We start from the raw sequence: 23,871 nt of genomic DNA, 5'->3' as shown, positions 1-23,871 counted from the left end.
GAACCTGCTGGTCTATGTGGAAGAGGAGACAGGGGCAGGTGCACACACAGCGAGCTGGAACCCAAGGGCCCTGGGCACAGGGAGTCCAGGGGAGGTGAGCGACATAAAGGCTGACTTTCTCCCCTGCAGAGAAGAGCACAGGCAGAACTCTGCAGCCTGGCTGACAGGATGCTGGCTGAGGCCAGGGCAGACGTGGGGAACTACAGGACAAAGTCCTGCTGGTAGTCCCCACTAATGACAACCCTGGGAGTCTTGGATCCTTTGCAGGGCTGGGACCCAGGGAGTGCCCAAGGCCTAACAGGTGGCTTCCAGGACACTGGGGGAGGCCTGCCCAGACCTGTCATAGGAATCAGAGGCGACATGTGATAGACTTGGGCATACATCGGGTGGGGCTTACAAAAGAGACGTGTGGGTGGGCGTAGGCAGCAGGACGCTAGTAGGGCAGGGCCGAGTCATCCCACTCCAGTGGGGTGTGCCTGGCTCCGCTCTGCCCATGTCTGCCCTTGCCCATCCCTTCCTCCTCCTCTTCGTCTTCGCTGTCCTCTGACTCACTGCTGCTGGAGCTCACATCTTCCTCTACTTCTTCCTCCTCCTCCTCCTCAGTCTCTTCTCCACGCCCTCGTTCTTCATGTTTCTGGATGTTGGGGAGAGAAGGGACACGCTCATTAGGGGCTGAGCAAAAACTACTTTGGAACTTAACATGTTTCTCCCTCCACTAAGGCAACATTTTGGACCCTTGGAACTCCTTTGCCTTCCCACTAAACCCATGGCACTGGGGACAGGCCTCCTGAATGGGAAGTCCTCTGGTGAAAGGCAAATCAGAGGGCTAAGGACCAAGAAGAAATAGCAAATTCCAAGATCTGGACTCAAGGTAAATGGTGGGTTTTAAACACAAGACATCGAAGCCCGTCCCTTTCAGGCCAGGGTTTGCTTTCCAGCATTTCTGGAGCCTCTCTGTATGGAGCTTTCCAAGTCTTAAGTGTAGCTTAAATGCTCTTTTCTCACAGAGGAGCATTCAGCCCATTTCCAGGTGAGATCATATTCTCTGGGAGCAGACGGTCTTCTAAGCCAAGATGCAGGTATGCTGCTCCTCAGAAATACTCCTTCGGAAAGGAAAGTTCATGATCTTCATTTTCCATGCCCCCCTCACTGTCTGAGACTTGTGTCCTCAAACTCAGCCTCACTCTTTTCTAGTTCCAGTCCTGCCCAATTTTTGGTGATTCTAGCAAAGTCTTAGTTCTGGATTTACATTTTGAGTTGATGAAAGAGCCATAAGAGATGTATGCCCTTGCATGGTTGCCTCCCCTCCCTGGAGTGGCTTCTTTTCTACCTTGCCTGCCCGCCCCTGTTCTAACCCATTCCTCAAGGCCTCCCTTAGGCTAACCTCCTCCAGGAAATCTTTTCCAAACACTGCCACCTCGATGGCTTTCTCTGCTCATGCTTCACTGACCTTTGGCAGCAGCAGGTTAGCCCTCAGTAAGAACACTCATGCCCGGGGCTCACACTTCTCCAGGCTTTGGGGCTTGTTTTCCACAGCCAAGGTTCTGCTCTCCGAGGGTGGAAATGCTGGTGTGCCCTGGGGCATGCTCAGCACTATACCTACACCCTATGCTACAAGCTGAGCTACAGCGGCAATGCTGGCTAGGATCCCAGAGCATGAGGCCAACTCAGAGACCTTGGGGACCACATTGGGAGAATCTTCATGCCTCAGTGACTCCTTCTGATCTTCCTCTGCTTTTCTACTCCTGCCTTTGCCACCACTGAGGACCCATGGGCAGCCCAAAGGGCACTGTGGTATTCGTATGTCCAGAGCTGGGGCCTTAGACCCTTGTGGATGGATGCTGGAGGTTGCTGGCTAACTGAAATGATAGGACGTTGGGATCCAGCAACCTTTAGTTAAATATTGGCACTGCTACTACCAGCTATCTTTCCTCTTAGACTTGGTTCCCACTCAAGAAGTGAGGATGAGAACCTCTGTTTCACAGGGGGTGGTATGTACAGAGCACCCTGTGCACTGTCTGTCTTGATGGGGGCTCAGTGAATGGCAGGTATTGTTGTTGTGTTTTTGTTTTAGCCTATCTGAGCCTTTAAGTGAGCTCTGCAGGCAGCATGGAGCAAAGCCATCTAATTTACACTGTTAATCAGGAATTCAATACTGAGTCTTTAAGTGTTAGTCAGCTTTGAGTTAAATACTATGGGGGAGGCAAGGGAGAGACACCACATGGCTGCTTGCCTTAAGAAATGTCTGGTTCTGTTGGTAGGGTGAGAGCAATTCATGTATTTTTAATCAGTGAATGCAGCTGATGGGAAAATATGGTCCATGCAGGTGGAGTGAGCTGAAGGTGCTCAGAGAAGGCAAGGGTCAGTGGGGCTGGGCTTGTTGGGGCAGGGCTTCCAGCACAGGGAAGATGGAGCTGGGGGAGGGGAAGCATCCTGCCTCAAGATTCCAGCCCCTGCCATTAGGATCACCTCCATGGGGTTGACTGTGATCGTGAGCGCAGAGTCGTCCCAGTCCATCTCCGCTTCCTTGGCAGCCTCCGTCTCCTGGGTGAAGTGCTGGTGGGCGATCCGGACCCGGTACACACCCATGGCCACGACAAACACCAGCATGCACACAGAAATGATGATGACCACTGTGGCGATGCTTGGGACCACTGGAACAAGGAAGGAATCCACATGACATGGTAAATGGAAAGACTAGCTCAGTCTTGGGATGGCATATGAAGGGAATACCCATGTGTGGGTTAAAATCTGCCCTACCACTTCTCAGCTGTAGATAGAACTCTGGGCCAGCACCTCACCCTGCCTGGGTTTCACGTTCTTCATCTCTATAATGAATTTAATAATTCTTACCCATGGGTACTTGTGAGGAATAAATCAAGTATTTGATGTACATTCTCTTCTATCTTTTGCTTTCCCCTCAAATTCTGGAGCGGGGGTGGGAGGGCTTCCACTGAGAACCAAGCACTGTGGAATTTCATAGGGACAGACACACCAGACAGTGATACAAATGGCAAGACTGGAAGTGAAGTAAGGGTGAGAGATTGCAATATGGTATGCACGTGTGTGTGTGTGTGTGTGTGTGTGTGTGACAGCACATAGGAAGGGGCTCGGGGAAAGCATCACATAGGCTGTGGCTCTGAATCAGGCCTCATAGGACTTGGAAGACTTTACTCTAGCACTCTGTACCAACCTCTGTTATAATACACTTGTAACTTCTTTCCCTAACTAGCCCCTTACTGAGGCTGTGAGGACCTCCGAGGTAGGGCTCACAGCTTTCCCATTCCTGGGTCCCTCCTTCAGTTCTGGGCACCTATGGCTGCTGCACCATACCTGTTAGTGGATGGTCTTGAAGCACCATGCCCACCTGATATCTTGAGGTCCTTCCTCCCACGCCACCTACCTGAACTTCGCTGGATGCTGTTCTGGGACTCAGGGTGGTGGACAGACTGCAGGAAGGGAGGCTGCACAATAAGGTGGTTGACGTGCTCCTTGTCTGAGACTCTGGCCTCATGAAGGACACTGACCTAGGAAGAGAAGGGAGAGGTGCTGCTGACCAGGAGTGGCAGGTGGACCAAATGAACGAGGAACAAGTGGATAACTCTGAAATCCCCTAATGATGACAGGACCCACTCACCTCCAGGTTGAACTCATTGCTAGCATAACGTCCATTGAGTTCTGAGCACTTGACTCTGAACCGCCGGGACTCAAGGGAACTTGGATGCCAGTTGCGGTAGCGGATGTGATGCAACACCTGCTCATAGCGACTCATGGAGCCCACACCTGTGCCAAGAGACCACACCTGTCGTAAGAAGGTAGAGGATGGGGGGTTGGGGGATATAGGATGTGGCTGCTGGGACTTGTGGTTCTCCTGAATTTATCCAGGGTATGAGTTTAAGATGTTTAGGGGCAGATGATGCATGGATACAGAAGTTCTAAGGAGCCAGCTGAACTGACCCACAGGCTTTCCAGATGCATCAGGCTCTGATCAGAATAGTCCCATCCTGTCAAATGCTGCTATATTTGCTGAGATCAAACATAAGAGAAAGCATGCACTCACTTTCTATGTAACTCACTGAAGGAGGGCCTAGCAGTCCATGCTCTGAGGTCAAAGGTCCCTGACACCTCCTCTACAGGTGACAGAGCACTATGACACTCATGACTCCAGCATGAAGGTACTCAGAGAGCACCAGGTTAAGGGACTGAGTGTGCTCTTACCATAGATAGAGTAGCCTGCTGTGGAATTGGTGGCATCCAGGTGTCGCTGATGGAGCTCACTGTGGTTGAGTTCCAAGCACTCCTGTCTTGGGTCCAGGTCCCCTCCAAGCACCAAAATGTCACAGAAATCTAAGTTGTGAAGCATTTCTTCTAAGACTGCTGATTTGGGGGCTGAGGGAAGAAAGACATATGGGAAATACAGGCACAAGGACAAATCAGACAGCAGGCTTGCATGTCCTCTTCCTCCTCTGTGACTGCACACCAGGGTCAGACTGGGTCAGGAGAAGAGACTGTGCCATCCCAACCACCATGGCTCAGATGGATGCCCAGGCATGCCCTGAGGTTGGGTGGCATGGATTTGTGTGAAGAGCATGAACATAATAGTCAAAAGATGTGAATTTGTATACCAGCCATGGAAATACTTACAGTTAGATAAACTACGCCTCTCAATTTCTTCATCTGTAAAGAGGGCAAGGGTCTTCAGAGGATTGAAGACAGTGTCTGGCACCTCGTAGGTGCTCAATAAATGACCATTCTTATTTGGGACCAGAGAGAAGTGCTCTCCTATCATACTCTCCTCGTTTTCCCCATGTGGTCCTGGTGTATCTGTCACCCCAGCAGACCCTGAGTTTTTCAAAGGCAGAAGCACTTTTTGTTTTTGTTTTTAATGACCAACTCCTCAATATCTAACCCAGGGGCTCATATGGCACATACTGCTACATATTGCTCAAATAGAGAAGCACAATTAATATAATTAAATGATTAAGTAAAACTGGTTACTTGGCAATCTCTTGGTCAGTCTAGCAATCCTGGCCTGATTTTATGACCCCAAATTTCCTAAAGAGACATCTGAGTATTTGAATGCTAGACACATTGGCATTCCCAGCTTAGAAGTGATTGGGACTTCTGGGGAAGATGGCAGAGTAAAAGGACCCTAAGTTTACCTCATCCCACGGATATACCTAGGTAATACCACATCAGTATAAATTGGAAAACAACCTGAAGGCTGGCAGAACAAATTCCACAACTAAATGTAGGGAAGAGACACATGAGAGAGGGTAGAAAGGGAAGAGATGTAGTCAGGAGCTAAATGGGTCTGTGGGAAGGAGGGGTGCCACAGACTTAGAAAGGGGAAAAACACAGATCCTCATACCAAACACTCCAGGCACACGGAAGACGAATCCCCATAATATTTGGCTTCGAAAACCAGCTGGGCATAATTTCATGATTTGTTAAGCAGTAGGGCTTAACACCTGGAACATTAAAAATCAGTGGGCTTGGGGCGCCTGGGTGGCTCAGTGGGTTAAAGCCTCTGCCTTTGGCTCAGGTCATGAGTGATCCCAGGGTCCTGGGATCAAGCCCTGCGTCAGGCTCTCTGCTTGGCAGGGAGCCTGCTTCCTCCTCTCTCTGTGCCTGCCTCTCTGCCTACTTGTGATCTCTCTCCATCAAATAAATAAATAAATAAATAAATAAATAAATAAATAAAAATAAATAAATAAAAATAAAAATTAGTGGGCTTGGCTCTGGGAGAGTGAAGATGAGAGGAAGCACAACAAACAGCCTGTGAAAATATAGCATAGAAGCAGCAGTTTGAAAAATGCCTGCGTTATATGGAAGGGAGGTTTGTTTACTAATCTCAGAGCATGTGTCGAAGGGACAGATCACTGGGCAACTCTTCCAGGCATGTGGGCACCATCCCCCCCCCGCCACACTCCCCGCCTTGAGACACAGACAGACATCTGAGGGAAGCAGCACAGTGCCAACAGATGCTACCTAAATTGCTAACAGTGCAACGATACCCAGGTTCTCCTGCAGACATGCCCTCTCCAGCCAGGCCTCCACTCCAGGTGGAGGCCTCCACTCCTTCCCACTGCACACCTGCATAAATCTTCCTAAAACCAAGTTCTCTGCACCAAGTTCTCCTGATCAGCCCCCTCCAATATGACCCTGGCCAGAGCCCCTCCAAAGTGGTGCCACAGGCCTGGCACTGTGCAAGCTACCCTGAAAGGGACCAGCACAAGTCCAAAGTGATTCCTGCCCCAGGGAGAAGGGAAGATAACCACACATACCAAGCCTGAGCCCCAACAGGCTGGGGGCAGACCTCTGGTCTGACTTCAGGCCCCAACCACCAACCAGTGTCTTAAGGAACAACACAGGGAAATCACTTTGCAGGTTGATGCTACTGTATCTCTGACAAATGCTTGGTCTGATTCAACTCAAGCCCAAGACAGGCCCAGACTGACTTAACACCACAGGGAAAATCCTGGTCACAACAGGCAAAGAAAGCCATCGCAGACCACTGGGCTGAAGGCAAAAGCAGCTCAGCCATGGCCATAGGTCACACAGAACACACACATAGGAGATACTATTGAAGCCCCAGGTTCTGGTGAACAGGGGACACTACAAAGCACTATAGGACATGTTGATTAGGCCACTACTTTCAAGAGCAGGAGACCTTGCAGACTCTCCCAACACACAAAAACACACAGAAGTATAGATAAAATGAGGGGAGAGAGGAATATGTCCCAAATGAAAGAACAGAACAAAATCACAGCAAGAGACCTAAGCAAAAATGAAGAGTACTATTCAGATGCTTAACTGACTGAGCCACTGAGGCACCACAAAGAGAAAATTTTAAAAACAGCAAGAGCAAAGAAAAGAGTTACATATAAGGAAAACCCATAAGGCTATCAGCTAATTTTTTAGCAGAAAGGTTGCAGGCCAGAAGGGAGGGGCATGATATATTCAAAGTCCTGAAAGGAAAAAATCTGCAGCCAGGAATACTCTATCCAGCAAGGCTATAATTCAGAACAGAAAGAGAAGTAGAGTTTCCCAGAAAAGCAAAAGTTAAAAGAATTTATGACAACTAAACCAGACCTACAAGAAATGTTACAGGGAATTTGCTGCGTGGAGTAAGAAAAGTAAGAAGCACAAAAGCAATAAAAATAAAGTATATCTATAAAAATCAGTCAAGGAACTAAAAAAATAAAAGTCTATAAAATATGACACCATGTACCTAAACTGTGGGGGTGGGAGGGTGGAGTAAATAATGGGTTCAAACTTAAGTGACCAACAACTTAATATAGATTGCTATATGCAGAAGATGTTATTTACAAACCTAATGATAACCATAAATCAAGAACCAGAAGAGATATGCAAAACATAAAGAGAAAGGAATCCAAGTATATCACTAAAGAAAGCCAATACCCCATGTGAGAAGAGAGCAAGAGAAGAAAGGAGCAAATGAGAACTACAAAAAGAACCATAAAGCAAGTAACAAAATGGCAATAAGTACATACCTATCAATAATTACTTTAAATGGACTAAATGCTCCAACAAAAAACACAAGGTGATGGAATGGATAAAAACCCAAAACCTGTCTCTATACTGCCTACAAGAGACTCATTTTAGACCTAAAAATGCATGCAGATTGCAAGTGAGGGGATGAAAAAGCACTTATCATGCAAATGGAAGTGAAAAGCAAGCCAGAATAGCAATACTTATATCTGACAAAATAGACTTTAAAACAGACTGTAAAAAGAGACAAAGAAGGACAGTAAAATAATCACAGAGGGAAATAAACAAGATGATATAACAATTATAAATATTTATACACCCAACATGGGAGCACTTAAATACACAGAGCAGCACGTAACAAACAAAGGAAGTAATCAATAGTATAATAGCAGTAGGGGACTATAGTACCTCACTTACATTGATGTATACATTATCCAAACAGAAAATCATCAAGGTAATAGTGGCTTTGAATGACACATTGGACTAGACGGATTTAACATCCATTCAGAACATTTCATCCTAAAAAAGCAGCATATACATTCTTTCTAGTGCACATGGAACATTCTCCAGAATAAATCACATAGTAGGCCACAAAGCAAGCATAATAAAAAACATAATACTGGAGGTTAAATAATGGGCAACTAAACAATGAATGGGCCAACCAAGAAATCAAAGAGGAAATTAAAAAAAAAAAATACATGGAGACAAATGAAAACAAAACAGTCCAAAATTTTGGGATGCAGCAAAAGCTGTTCTAAGAGTGAAGTTTATAGGGCTGCCGCAAGAAGGAAGAAAAATCTCAAACAACCTTCACCTTATGGAACTAGAAAAAGAACAACAAACAAAACCCAGAACTATCAAAAGGAAATAATAATAACTAGAGCAGAAATAAATGATACAGATACTAGGGAAAAAAAAATAGAACAGATCAATGAAACCAGGAGTTGGTTTTTCAAAAAGATCAAGACAATTAATAATCCTTTGTTACACTCATCCAAAAAACAAAAACAAGAAAAGAGCTTAAAATAGAAGAGGAGAAAAAACAGCCAAGACTATGAAATACAAAGGGTTGTAAGAGAATGTTTATGACAAATCATATGCCAACAAATTAGATAACCTAGAAGAAATGGATAAATTTATAACTTCTCAAAACAGAATCAGGAAGAAACAGAAAATTTGAGCATGCCAATTACCAGCAATGAAACTGAATCAGTAATCAAACACCTCCCAACAAATAAATGTCCAGGACCACATGCTTCACAGGTGAATTCTTTTAAACATTTAAAGAAGAGTTAATACCTATTCTCCTCAAACTATTCCCCAAAAAAGTGAAGGAAAGCATCCAAATTCATTCTGTGATGTCAGCATCACCCTGATACCAAAACTAGATAAAGACACTATCAAAAAATAAAACTATAGGCCCATATTCCTGATGAGCATAGATGCAAAAATCCTCAACAAAACATTAACAAACCAAATCCAACAATACATTAAAGAAATCAGTCACCATGATCAAGTTGGATTTATTCCTGGGATGCAAGAGTGGTTCAGTATTCACATATCAATGTGGCACATCACATCAATAAGAGAAAAGGATAAAAACCACATGATCATTTCAATAGCTGCAGAAAAAGCATCTGACAAAGTACAGCATCCATTCATAATAAAAAAACTCTCAAGAAAGTAGGGTTAGAGGGAAGAAACCTCAATATAATAAAGGCTATATAGGAAAAACCCACAGGTATATCATATTCATTGGTGAAAAACTGAGAACTTTTCCCTAGACAATATCCACTCTTACCACTTTTATTCAACAGAGTACTGGAAGTCCTAGCCACAGCAATCATAAAACAAAAAGAAATAAAAGGCAGCCAAGTTGTTATGGAAGAAGTAAAACTTTGAGTATTTGCAGATGACATGATACTATGTCTAGAAAGCCCTACAGATTCCACCAAAAAACTACTAGAAATGATAAATGAATTCAGTATGGTTGCAAAATAGAAAATCAATATACAGAAATTGCTTGAATTTCTATACACTAATAACAAAACAGCAGAAAAAGGAAATTAAGAAAATAATCTCATTTGGGATGCCTGGGTGGCTCAGTTGGTTAAGAGTCTACCAAAAAATCCTAAAATGTGTATGGAACCAGAAAAAACCCCGAATCACCAAGGAGATGTTGAAAAAGAAAAAACAAAGCTGGGGCATCATGTTGCCTGCCTTCAAGCTTTATTACAAAGCTGTGATCACCAAGATAGCGTGGTACTGGCACAAAAACAGACACATAGACGATGGAACAGAATAGAGAGCCCAGATACGGATGCTGAACTCTGGTCAAATAATTTTCGACAAGGCAGGAAAAAATACCCAATGGAAAAAAGACAGTCTTTTATTTTTTTCTTTTCTTTTTTTTTTTTTTTAAGATTTTATTTATTTATTTGACAGAGAGAGAGAGATCACAAGTAGGCAGAGAGAGAAGGGGAAGCAGGCTCCCCGCTGAGCAGAGAGCCTGATGTGGGGCTCAATCCCAGGACCCTGAGATCATGACCCGAGCCGAAGGCAGAGGCTTTAACCCACTGAGCCACCCAGGCGCCCCAAGACAGTCTTTTCAATAAATGGTGCTGGGAAAACTGGACAGCTATATACAGAAAATGAAACTCAACCATTCTCTTACACCATACACAAAGATAAAGTCAAAATGGATGACAGACCTCAATGTGAGGCAGGCATCCATCAAAATCCTAGAAGGGAACATAGGCAGTAACCTCTTCGACATGGGCCGCAGAAACTTCTTTTAAGATACATCTCCAAAGGCAAGGAAAACATGAGCAAAAATGAAATTTTGGGACTTCATCAAGATAAAGAGCTTCTCCACAGCAAAGGAAACAGTCAACAAAACAAAGAATGGGGAAGATATTTTCAAATGACACTACAGACAAAGGGCTGATATCCACGATCTATAAAGAACTTCTAAAACTTAACACCCAAAAAACAAGTCAGAAAGTGGGCAGAAGACTTGAGCAGACACTTCTCCAAAGAAGACATACAAATGGCTAACAGACACATGAAAAAGTGTTCATCATTAGCCTTCAGGGAAATTCAAATCAAAACCACATTGAGATACCATCTTACACCAGTTAGAATGGCCAGAATTAACAAGGCAAGAAACAACAAATGATGGAGAGGATGTGGAGAAAAGGGAATGCATGTTGGCGCAGCCACTTTGGAAAACAGTATGGAGGTTCCTCAAAAAATTAAAAATAGAACTACCTTATGACCCAGCAATTGCACCACTGGGTATTTACCCCAAAGGTACAGGTGTAGTGAAAAGAAGGGCCATCTGTACCCCAATGGTCATAGCAGCAATGTCCACAATAACAAAACTGTGGAAAGAGCCGAGATGCCCTTCAACTGACAAATGGATAAAGAAGATATGGTCTATATATACAATGCAGTATTACTCAGCCAACAAAAATGATGAATACCCAACTTTTGCATCAACATGGATGGGACTGGAGGAGATAATGTTGAGTGAAATAAGTCAAGCAGAGAGAGTCAATTATCATATGGTTTCACTTACTTGTGAAACATAAAGAATAGCATGGAGGACATTAGGAGAAGGAAGAGAAAAGTGAGGTGGGGGGAGTCGGAGGGGAAGATGAAGCATGAGAGATTGAACTCGGAGAAACAAACTGAGGGTTTTAGGGGGTAGGAGGGTGAGGGGATGGGTTGGTCTGGTGGTAGGTATTTAGGGCATGTATTGCATGGAGCCTGGGTGTTATACGCAAACAATGAACAATGAAACACTACATCAAAAACTAATGATTTACTGTATGGTAACTAACATTAACAACAACAAAAAAAGAGTCTGCCTTCAACTCAGATCGTGATCCCAGGGTCCTGGGATTGAGCCCTGCATCAGGCTCCCTGCTCAGCGGGGCATCTGCTTATCCTTCTCCCGCTGCCTGTCTCCCCCCCCCCCCCCCCGCACCACCCATGTGTGCTCTTTCTTTTGCTCTCTTGTTTGTGCTCTCAAATAAAATCTTTACAAAAGAAAACAATCCTATTTACAATTGCATCAAAATAATAAAATACTTAGGAATAAACTTAACTAAGGAGGTAAAAGACCTACTGTACTCTTTTAAACTATAAAACATTGATGAAAGAAACTGAAGATGACATAAACAAAGGAGAAGACATTCCATGCTCATGGATTGGAAGAACAAATATTGTTAAAATGTCCATACTACCCAAAGCAATCTACAGATTTCATGCAATCCCTATCAAAACACAACATTTTTTATAGAAGAGCAATCCTAAAATTTGTGTGGAATCAAAGAAGACCCCAAATAGCTAAAGCAATCTTGAAAAAGGAGAACAAAACTGGAGGCATCACAATCCCAGATTTCAGTATGTTCTACAGAGCTGTGGTAATCGAAACAGTATGGTACTGGCACAAAAAACAGACACACAGATCAACAGAACAGAGTAGAGACTCCAGAAATAAACCCATGCTTTTAAATCAATCTACAACAAAGGAGACAAGACTATACAATGGGAAAACCATAGTCTCTTCAACAAATGTTGGGAAAACTGGTTGGCTATATGTAAAAGAAGGAAAATGGACTGCTTTCTTACACCATACTCAACATGGATTAAAGACATAACTGAGATACCAGAAGCCATAAAAATCCTAGAAGAGAGCACATGCAGTAATTTCTCTGACACCAGCCATAGCAACATTTTTCTAGGTATGTCTCCCGAGGCAAGGTAAACAAAAACAAAAGTAAAATTGGGACTACGTCAGCGTAAAAAACTTTTGCACAGCTAAGGAAGCAAATAATTAAAACTACTGAAAGGAAAAGATATTTGCATATGACATATCTGGTAAAAGATTAGTATTCAAAATATATAAAGAACTTACATACAACTAAACACCCCCAAAACAAATAATCCAATGAATAAGTTCAGAAGACACGAACAAACATTTTTCAAAGAAGACATCCAGATGGCTGACAGACAAGTGAAAAGATGTTCCCTATCACTCATCATCAGGGAAATGCAAATCAAAATCGTAATGAGACATCACCTCACACCTGTCAGAATGACGAAAATAAACAACAATAACAACAACACAAGAAACAACAAGTAACGAGGTTGTAGAGAAAGGGAGTCCTCATGCACTGTTGGTGGAAATGGAAACAAGCACAGCCACTGTGGGGAACAGTGTGCAGGCTCCTCAAAAAGTTGAAAATAGAATGACCATAGGATCCAGTAATTCCACTACCAGATATTTACCCAAAGAATGCATAAACACTAATTTGAAAAGACCTATGCACCTCTCCTTTTATTGCAGCATTATTTACCATAGCTAAATTATGGAAGCAGTCCAAGTGTCCATCAATAGATGAATGGATAAAGAAGAGGTGGTATGTGTGTGCATATGTGTGTGTATATACATGTATGTATGCAATAATATTCCACCATGTGTATGTATTTACAGACACACAATGGAATGTTACCCAGCCATAAAAAAGAATGAAATCTTTGTCATTTGCAATAGCGTGGATGGATCTTGAAATGCAGGAAGTCAGAAAAAGACAAATACCATATAGTTACACTTATATGTGGAATTTAAGAAACAAATGAACAAAGAAGAAAGACAAACCAAAACATAGACCCTTAACTCTCGAGAACAATTGATAGTTATCAGAGGGGAAGTGGGTGGGGGTGGGTGCGATAGGTGATGGGGATTAAGGAGTGCACTTGTGATGAACACTGGATGATGTACAGAATTGTTGAATCATTATATTGTACAGTGGAAACTAACACTGCATGTTAACTACACTGGATTTAAAAAAAATAATAAAAGTGGTATTTATGGAGTGCTTGCTATGAGTCAGGCACTGTGCAAACAATCCTGATAGCTATTAAATGGGGTACTAATATTATTCCCATTCCACCAGTGGTGAAGTGGAAGGTCCAGAGGATAGTGTGGATTGCCCAGGCTTACACAGAAATTAGGGGAAGCGCTGGGACAGAAACCATGACATTCTGATTCCACAGTTTATAAATTCATAACATTTGGACTAATAGTCTTCAAATGCTTTTGATCTTGCAGCCTTTTTGGGAAAAATTTCTGAACTGAGATCATTTCAATATGTATAGTTATTTATTGATAAAGTGGACTAATATATTTTGTATACTATAAAACATTTATGAAATGGAAATTAAAAGGACTTACTAGAGAAAATTATTTTAAGTAATTATTTTCTATTTTAATTTTTAAGTGATACCAAAAATATTTTTTGTTCTCACCAGATATACATTATTATAAATAATTTCATATGCTTAATTTTTAGGTGCTCTCAAAGGCTTCATGTTTCACCAGCAAAATCTAAAATCACATACATCTACATGGAAGGCCTATCGTTAGCGATAGCATACTGTATCTGTATTTCAAATGGACTTTGCTTGGTTTCTGGAGTTTTTTGTCAGCTTCTTACCAGGTCAGCTTAGGTCATCCTTACTCCTATGTCCCCGTGTGGCTGGCTGATTGCTCACACTATGAAGGGGACGTGGTGTAATTGTGGAGCATTTTCTCATTGCTCTTCTGGGGCTATATGATAGCTTCTATCTTCCATCTGTACTTCTCTGGATTCCTACTGCGCTGAAGGGACTGTGCTGGTTGAATCCGCCATGGTTGAGCCCTCAGGGAGCCCCTGGTCTGGCTTAATTAACTGATAACTGCCACCAAGGGTTAGCAAACATGGGGGGGGGCAAGGAAGCATCAGTTATGGGGGGCTTACAGAGCAGTATAGCTGGCCCAGGTGAGGGGGCAGGGTGCTGGTGGGGGAGACACTTACCAGCAGTAATGCGGATGGGGAAGGTCAGGGCCTTTCCAGGCAGAGGGTAGGGCACGAGCAAAAGCAAGAACACAGGGGTAGGAGAGAGAGGAGTGTACACGGGGGGACTTGCCTGTCTTTGGTACAGAAACAGCACAAAGAGCAGGAGGTCAGTAGGGACAGAAGGTGATGCTAGGGCGGGTTGCTGAAGCCTGCCGGCAAATGCCATGAGCCTACTTACTTAAGGCGTCCACAATAACAATTATTCTAACAATAATAATATGAAGATTTAAAGAGTACCTGTAGCAGCTCTCGGGCTCTGTGCTCTGCCCGCACCTCTCATAAACAGAAGGTGAGTGAGAGCCCAGGTAATTGCTTTTCCCTGGCATCGCCTGTTAGCCAGTGGCAGGCCTAGCACGTCCACAAGCTCCCAGTTACAGCCTGCAGCCACTCTGGGCAGAGGCCCTTCCTTTCTCCATCTGACTGTGGCTCCAAATGAGGGCAAGGGGAAGAAGGGGAAGCTCACAGGCCCTAATGCATCTGGTGTGTCACGAGGCTAGGGCCCTGTCCTGGCAGGGACACCTGGTAAGACACCATCTACTGTCATGAGTTAGGGAGGGCTGCATTGGAGGCACCCCATTCGCTAGGGACCAGGGTGGTTTAAGTCAGTGAGTAACTCGGACTACCAGACGAACAGCCAGTCAGGGACTCAGGCCCACTTCTACCAGCACATCAGCAGCAGCTGCTCCTGGAGGCCGAGAGGGAGAGCTGGAAGTCCACTCCTGGAGGAGGCTGCAGAGGATGGTTCAATGGGTAATTTCCCTATAGCTCTGGGCTCTGGGTTTCCCTTTCTTCCTTCTCTAACCTTCCTTCCTCTTACCCCCCATGCCCTGCCAGCTGAATGCACTGTAGCTTTTCATGCAACGGATTGTTTCTCCCTGGCAGAACATTCCAATAATGGCCACCTCCACCGGGAAGCCCTTCCAATAATGCTGGAAAGTCTCCTGAGAGCTTACACTAATCTGGTGGATCAGACCCGACTTTTACCGTATGTCTACTAAGGCACAGCTAGATTTTTCCTTTGTGCCTCCTTAGCTTCTCTTCTGATTATCACAATAACACATGTGCACTATTGAACATTCTGCATTTGCAGCCAGGTGAAGGGGTACAGAGACAAATGGGCTCTTCGCGTCTCAGAGAGCGGCACTTCTAGTGTCAGGTGTGCTTTCTTCTTGGCACTTTTCTGTGTGTGTTGTAGGAACTCTGTAATTTGCAACTTGCTTTCTTTCATTTGCCCTTTGACATAAATGCCCTCCCTCCAGCATCTTATCATGTACATGCATGGACGAATTATTTGCCAAATGGCTCATTTCCCTCCTGTTATTTGTGTTGTTTGCAGGTTTGTTTGCTCTGCAATTGGAAATTCCCTGCTGTGGTAAACAGTCTGCTGTCCTGCAGGGGGACTTGGCATGGCTCTGAGAACAGAAGGCTCCTGTCCTACAACCTAGCGCACATCTGTACCTGTGGGCCTCAGGTCACCCGGGGCTTCGGCTTTGGCGAAGGTGCTCACGATCTTGAGGTCGGGGAAGAGGGTCACCCCTCGGGCACTTTCAAACTGGGCGGCGGGTCTCCAGAGGCGGTCTGTGCCCCGGAGGCTGATCTGGGGCTCAATGGCCTGAAGCACCATCACAAAGGCATCCACGTCGGGGACACTGATGCACACATCTTCTCCAAAGCACCTGGGAAAACAGCTGCGGTCACGGCACTGAAGAGTAAGCCACGAACACATCCACCACCACGGGACCGGGGATGAGGAGACACATAACCACCTCTAGCCCTTGCTAAGGGTCTAGAGGTCTCCAGACTGCCTTGGAGTCTCGGAGCATGTCAACAGACATTCAGACTGAAAGCTACAGCATAGTCAAACTAAGCCATCTAGGGACTTAAGAGGATTGGCTTCTGGGAGAACTGGGAATCTTCGGTACCAGAGACAAGTAACTGTTAAACCTCTAATTATCCTTTAACAAAGTAATCAGTGGTAACATTAATTAGCCACTGCTTGGTATAGCACTAAGATTTTGTATGCAAACTGCCATCTAACTGGTTGGGTACAGGCATCGTGCTGAGACCCCAGGGCTGAACTCTCCCGTGCTCATGTCTGTCGTCTCTCGATGAGGAGCTCCCACAGTGCCCCTGTGGCGGGTGTGCCACGGATCCTCTCTTTTCTCCTGGTACACTGCCACAAAAATACCTGGAAGGCAGACAGCTGTGACCTCACAAGCAAGACCTGGGAAGTTAGAAAAGGTCCATGGTCTGGCTCAGCCACAGCGGGGCTGGGCGACCCTGGGCAAGGCGGGACTCCTGGGAACCTCAGTTTCTCCATCAGTTTTTTTTTTTTTTTTTTTAAAGATTTTATTTGACAGAGATATCACAAATAGGCAGAGAGGCAGGCAGAGAGAGAGGAGAAAGCAGGCTCCCTGCCAAGCAGAGAGCCCGATGTGGGTGGGGCTCGATCTCAGGACCCTGAGATCACGACCTGAGCTCGAAGGCAGAGGCTTTAACCCACTGAGCCACCCAAGCGCCCTCTCCATCAGTTTCTTTCATTGGGGGTGACCATAATTAATTCCCTCCTAAGAGCAAGGATTAAATGTGATGGCATATAAAAAAGAAGCCAAGCCTTGAGTCGGCCTCACGGTTGGAGCTCAGTAAATGTAGGTGGATCCAACACCCTCATCATACCGCATCAGGCACACGAGTCACTGGCACTCTGTGCTGCTCACCTAAGCCAAAGACCTAGGCTAGAGCTCCGGGGCCCAGAGGGCCGCACTGGGAACACTAGGTGGACTCCAGCTGGTGGCGGCTGTCAATCTGTATCCTTTTGGTAAGTTCCCGGGGGAAGTGCCGTCTGGTGGACACCATGCTGAGCCACTCCCTCTTCTTCTGTGTGGTGGGCGAGATGTGGGAACGTGGTATGCTCCTCACCCTGGTTTCACCTGGCCTCTGCTGCACCAGTCCCAGAGGGCACCGTGCCCCTCATGGCTTCACAGAAGCCTGGTCCCTCTATTTGACTGCAGTGTGGAGCTGAGCTGGAGATGCTTGCTCCCTATTGCAGGCCTCCAGTGGGGGCCCTTAGTGTGAAGGGGGGCATACCTCCTCTGTCCCTAGAGCTGTTGAATCTGAGTGCTGCCTGTGGGGTTTAGTCTGGCACCTGTCCCTGGCCCCAGTAACGTGGCAGTCAGCAGACCAGTCTTTCCCAGCCTTCTTCCTATCCTGCTGGCTTCTTATCCTGGCTCCGGGGATTAGGGAACTCCCCTTTCTGCCTCCTAGGAGTTTTTCTGGGGTCCCACCAGGCAGTTGCTGTGGCTGAGAAATGATTTGACAGACCAAGATGTGAGTTATCCCCAGGCTTCACTCATAAATAGTCTCTCCTTTACTGGGCGCTGACCCCTGGGGACAAGAACTATACCCTCTCTTTCTCTTGAAGACCTGTGGTATTCAGCTGCTCTACAAAGCTGGGTTGGTTGATTTAATCCAATTTATTAAACATTTTTCAAGTACCGACTACGTACCGGCTACTGTAACCTTATATCAGACCACTAAAAACCGAGCTTTCTGCGAATTTACAGGATGCAGTACTACATCAGATTCTGGATTAAATAGAGGAAGCTGAATTTGTGTTGGCAAAGCAACCGAACATTTTCTTTAAGAAGAAAACAAGAAGAGAATACAGATCCATTGGGGCTTCCTTCTAGGGGTAGCAGAGAAACTGCAAATAGCTGAAGAAAGATGAATCTGTTTTGCCAGGGAACATTCCCCAGGGACCATCCCCACTGCCTCAGCTGGGCCCCTGGCTGACCAGCGTCTATCTACTCACTGGACTTTGGAGGAGACTCTCAGACGCCGCACACCCGCCGTCGGGAACTGCCTGGAGTTGATGTAGGACACCTTCTGGAGGGCACGATTGATGTTCCCAATGTCGTCACCTTCCATCACCAGGACGGACTGCGAGGGGTTGAAGTGGTACTGGAGGAGGAAAGGGGGTCTCGTGGGAGACAGTGACCAACAATGGAGCCCACTGTCTGCATGGATAGGCCAGGAAGGCCCAATGTCTCCAGGGTGTCTGCAAGTGCAGCAGCCATGTGCACGGCTGACTTTTAATTTTTAATTTTTTATTTTTTTTACACTCTAATTTTTGTTATTATGTTCAGTTAGCCACTGTATAGTACCTCATTAGTTTTTGATACAGTGCTCAGCGATGCATCACTTGGTCTATAATGTTAACCTAGTGCTGTGGAGGACTGTTTTCACCCCTCAAACAATTCCTGCTATCCCTGGGAGGCTTCTAGGCCTCCCCGTAAGATCCACAGAGGGTTAGAAACCCTTGAGCCACAGGATGGGATTCTGAAGGCCCGTCCCAGGGCTCCTGTGGTCTAGCCTGTGCGGGGGTGGTCCCTGCTCTGGGCTGCTGCGAGGTCGTAAGCAGCCTTTCAGCCCTCAGACAGCCTGCCTCCTCAGCTGGCTGACCAGAAATGTGGGACTTTGGCTCATTTCCCTGGTCTTGTCTTTGGCCTTGAACTGCTCCTCAGCTTACCTTGTGCTCCCCTTCCTGATTCACGCCACCTTCTTAGCTACCAACCTTACAGCTCACATTTCAGTTAATGGCTCTCCTTCTCTCTTAGATCTCATTCCTGGTCTTGCTTCCCCAGTGCCCTACCCTGCTTTGCCGGGAGTTTGTTCACTTGCAGTGTACATTCCCGCTAGCTGTCCCAGGCCTGTATCTGTTCATTCCGCTCATAGTCCCTGGTATCCCGAGCTCGGTAAAGGTCTGGGGGCTACGATGCTCCTCACCCAGTCCCTTGAGTCCTCAAACCAGACACACCAGATACAGATTCCTGCTTCTCCCTGAAAAGCCCCAGCAGTTGCTCTCACAGGCATCAGGCAGGGAGAGCTGCCCTGGTACAGGTTCCACTAGCTGATCTTCACATACCTCTGAGCAGGAATATTATCAGTAAGACGTCAGGAGCTTATCAGTGCATTTAGGTGATGTGTCCAAAGTTCATATCACAGGAAAAGGAGATCTGGATATATTTTTACTTAGTTATTTTTAGGTAATCTCTATACTCAATGGGGAACTCGAACTCACAACCCTAACTGAGTCAAAGTTGTGTGCTGTTCCAAATGAGCAAGCTAGGTGCCCCTGATCTGGATATATTTTTATGTAGCTACTGGGCAGCATTTTTTTGGATCACATATTCACATAATTCAAATATACATATGTACTAAGTGAAAGTGTCCATCTTATCCCTATCTACCCAGTTTCCAATATCCCATCCCATAAGTAGTCACTGTTATGTAATTTCTTAGGGCCAGATTGCATTATTGTTCATTATTAGTTGCTTCCTCTCCCAGTAGGAGGCTTATACATGCCTGTCCTAGTGTCCATAGGCTTGACTATGTGACGTATGGATCCCTGCCCGGCAAGGTAAACATTTTTTGCCTTGTTGTACTCAGTGGTGCTCCTGTGACTTAATCGGTCAGTGAAATGTGGGCAGAAGCATTATTTGGTTCACACTCATATGGAAGTTTCACAGCCAGTTCCCCAGTTTGCCGTATTCCTTTCCCTCTGAAGTGAAACCTGCCAGGTTCCCTTAGGGCCTGGTCCATCAGCCTGGGTCTCACAGTGGGGTAGTATGTGGCTCAGAGCCAAAGCCCATATATAATGGACACTGGGTGGGAACAATAAAAAAAAAAAAGTTGTATAAGGCACTGAAATGTCTTAGACACTTGTTACTGCAGCATTACCAAGCCTGTCCTGAGAGCTATTCTTTAGCATTCTTATGAATACAGATTTCCTTTTTTCTCCTTTCTTCTACCAATGGTAGCTTTTTATATACTTTATTTTGTAAAATAAAAAGTACAAGAAAATAAAAATAAAAAGTATAATACTTTATTGTACTTTAATTTTTTTTACTTAGCTTATATCTTGGAGACTTTCTGTACTAGCACATCACAAGCTTCCTCCTTTTTTACCGCTGTATAATATTCTGTGTATATAAATTATATTTAACCAGTTTCTTATGGACATCTGGATAATTTCCAATCTTTAATAATGCCACAATGAATAATCTTGTACACATTTCATATGTGTGCAAATATATATATCTACTGGATAAATTCCTCCTTGTGAAATTGTTAGGCCCAACAGTATATGCACCTTAAATTTTGACAAATGTTGCCCAATTCCCCATTGCTAGGAATGATATCAATACATGCTCCCTCTCCCAGTGTGTGGGAATGCCTCTCTTCTCAAAACCTCAACAGAATATGCTGTCGTTGGGGATTTTTGCCAGTCTGATAGGTGATAAATGCTACCTTAGTGTAGTTTTAATTTACATTTCTCTTGCCATGAAGGAGATGGAGTATGCTGTTAAGAGTTTAAGGAAAAATCCATCTATATTAACTTTTCCCTGATCTGGCTTGTCTTTTTAAGAGTTCCCTGTTCTGTGCCTGGACTCTAAAAGGAGGTAGGTGTCCCCTGAGCACTATTGATACTGACCCACATAAGTCCTTTTAATGTGATCCCTAGCCAACTGAGAGCTTACTCTTTTCCTTCTTCAACTGTCATTTGTTTTACTCTTACCTCCTCCTTGAGGGCACCCCAGCTTCCCTCTTTTAGGTCCCCACTGGGCTCCTATAGTGCTTATGAAATGGTAGTACAATGATTACAGCACAGTGACCATGAGCTCCCTGAGGACTGGGACTCCAACTCTTATCCCCAAATCCCAAAACCTAGCCCTAGTGCCCGTAATCCCATTAGATTAATGAGTAAATGTTCCCCCTTGGTCCACATTTGACTCAGTGTCTTTGCCAGGTTACTCCTCTTTGCCAGGTTACTCCTCAGGTTACTTTTCATCCACTGTCTTCTCAGCCAAGGCTCTGTGGGAGTCATTATCAGTGCTCACTAAGCCCTGCTCTCCTTTGCATGCTCAGCATCCTGGAGGCTACACTTGGTCTCAGCCACTTGCTGTGGTGGTGGTGAGGGGGGCACGTGACTGCGTCTGGCCAATGAACTGTGAGAGGAAATGAGCCAGCGCTCCTGGGCTGAGGCCCTAAAGAGCCCTGGGGGAAGCTCCAGCCTTTCCCTCCACCCCCACTTGCACTTTGGTGGCTAGGGTGTTGGGAGAAACCTCACTCCACCTCCTGGGCTTGATGTGAGAGGATAATAAAGTTTTAAGCATTAAACTATAGGGATTTTGGAGTCCTATGCTACTGCAGTATTTTAGCCCATGTGGAAAAATTCAGCCCTTCCCAGGCAGGATTCTCACCCAAGGCTATGTGACATCTTTGAAAGATCAGGGGTGCCTGGATTGCTGTACCCCACTTCCAGTGCAGACTACAGAATACAACTTTGGATGATTTACGTCCCCTTTCCGGACTTTATTTCCTCATTTAAAATAATGGGGATATTAGTATCTACCTATCTGAGGGTTTAAATAAGGTAATGTATATAACAAATCTAGTGCTTAAAGGATGCTCAGTCCATGATAGCTTTTATTATAGTTCCTAACATTGTAATTATTTCCTCACGGAGTCTGCCCACACAGGTACTGCTGCCTTCACTGATGCTCTTCCCCTGTGATCCAGTTCCCTTCTGCCATCCATGCACTGAGCATGGTTTCTCTAGCCTGGGAGGTCTGGTCACAAGCACCAACCCCTCTGCTCAGTTTGGGAGTGCCCGGGTATATGTGGTGATCCCAGAGTCATCCTCTGAGCTGACTTCTCCCTTGCCGTGGACTTGCCACCAGAGCGTGCTCAGCCATAGAGATGCCCTGTTCTGAGAGCTGCACAAATCGTCCATTTCAGATTCAAGCAGAGGCAAGTCCATTCTTCTAAAATACCACTTATGTTCCTCCTGTCCTCCTACCTCCCTACCTCTCCCCGACCCCACCCTGCACCATCCCTGCTACAGCAGAGTCATGGAGCTGCTGCTGCTGTCTGCCTGCCTGCCTCCCTCAGGCAACTGTGAACACCTTGAGGGTGGGGTCTACTGACTTTTCCTCAGGGTCACCACAGGGTCTAGCACAGGAGAAACAGGAGACAGAATGATAAGCCTTGTGGAGGAAGCTGATCCAAACTTCACATAAGGGCTGGACAGGAAAATCATGGGGTGCCTGGCTGGCTCAGTTGGAAGAGCATGTGACTCTTGATCTGGAGGTTGTGAGTTTGAGTCCCATGCTGGAAGTAGAATTTTTTGTTTGTTTTTTGTTTTTTAGGTTTATTTATTTGACAGAGAGCACAAGCAGCAGGAACAGCAGGCAGAGAGAGAAACAGGCTCCCCGATGTGGGGCTTGATCCATCATGACCTGAGCCAAAGGCAGGTGCTTAACCAACTGAGCCCCAGGCACCCTGGGTGTAGAGATTACTTTAATTAAAAAAAAAAAAAAAAAAAAATCAGTTCTTCCACAAGTTTGAATCAGCAGTATCCCGTGCCAATCAGCAGAGGGCGCATTCCCACTGTAGCCACCTAAGGAGAGGATGGCTAGGCTAGGTGTTGGATCTCCAGTTAATACCCTAGTCTGGCCACCTGAGCATCCTGAGGGCTGCCACAGGGCATGAAAGTGGGTACTGACCTAGCCATCAATATAGTTCTTGCAGGATCAATAAGACCTTCTACCAAAGTAGGTTTTTTGTTTTGTTTTGCTTTAAATTGCAGTGTTCCCAGCCCCATGACATGACTAAGGGTAACCGGTATCTGTGTAGAACACAGAATGGCGTTAGCATTATCACGGGGACAGGGGGTGGCTTCCTGGGGGTCCAGCAAAGAGTGACAGACTCATTTTCTTTTGGAAAGCTGTGCTGTGGCCACAGGGATTCCTCTCTTTAAGCCACGAAGCTGCTAGACTGATGGCCTTTGGGAATAGTCTGTTCTCCCAGAGGGTCAGCCAGTATCACCAGGCACCTAGCAGGCTAGGACATCAGTGAAATCCTTGCCCAAAGCCCAGGCCTATTTCTCAAGAGGAAGCTGGCTCTGGCACTCTAGGCACCTTGCCATTCACCTGGATACCCGCCAGCCCCTCTGGGTTGGGCCAGATGAAGACTTGCCACATTCAAGTGTCCTCTGCCATAACCGCCACCCAGGTTTAGGTTTCAAATGAAGCTGGCACTGTGGCAATGCCAAGTGCAAGGCCAGCCCAGCTAGAGAAGAGAACTGATTTGTTGAGAACCTATTAGGTTCTAATAGAACCTATAATTAGGTTTACTAAGGGAGATCTGTATCTATATATCTATAGCTATCATCTCATCTATCTATACATATCTTTTCTATATATATATCATATATATATGTATGTGTGTATGTATATATATATATATATGTGTGTATGTTGTATGTGTATGTTCTATATATATAGAATCCAATCCAATTCCCACATCACAAGGAAGTATACTTTAACACATGAGGGAATTGGGGCTTAAAGGATTAAATTGCTTTGTCCAAGGTCACACAGCTAGG

At 45.3% G+C, this 23,871-nt stretch overlaps 1 protein-coding gene across 1 annotated transcript in view; it reads right to left on the bottom strand.

Moving 5' to 3' along the window:
• Positions 1 to 433: 433 nt before the first annotated feature.
• LOC111154971 (calsyntenin 2) overlaps positions 434 to 23,871 on the bottom strand; it is a 366,874-nt gene continuing 343,436 nt past the window's right edge. Inside the window, exons 11-17 of the mRNA XM_022514927.1 lie at positions 18,235 to 18,383; positions 15,882 to 16,099; positions 4,219 to 4,389; positions 3,638 to 3,783; positions 3,404 to 3,527; positions 2,470 to 2,654; positions 434 to 634 (exon numbers count right to left, since the gene is read on the bottom strand). Of these exons, the coding sequence (XP_022370635.1) occupies positions 434 to 634; positions 2,470 to 2,654; positions 3,404 to 3,527; positions 3,638 to 3,783; positions 4,219 to 4,389; positions 15,882 to 16,099; positions 18,235 to 18,383 (1,194 nt within the window). The remainder of the gene's footprint in view (positions 635 to 2,469; positions 2,655 to 3,403; positions 3,528 to 3,637; positions 3,784 to 4,218; positions 4,390 to 15,881; positions 16,100 to 18,234; positions 18,384 to 23,871) is intronic.

The sequence above is a fragment of the Enhydra lutris genome, unplaced genomic scaffold (genome assembly GCF_002288905.1).
Source record: "Enhydra lutris kenyoni isolate GAN:26980312 unplaced genomic scaffold, ASM228890v2 scaffoldscaffold39, whole genome shotgun sequence".
Taxonomy (NCBI): domain Eukaryota; kingdom Metazoa; phylum Chordata; class Mammalia; order Carnivora; family Mustelidae; genus Enhydra; species Enhydra lutris.
The sequence above is the reverse complement of the archived record's forward strand: the minus strand, read 5'-3'. Positions and strand labels throughout refer to the sequence as shown.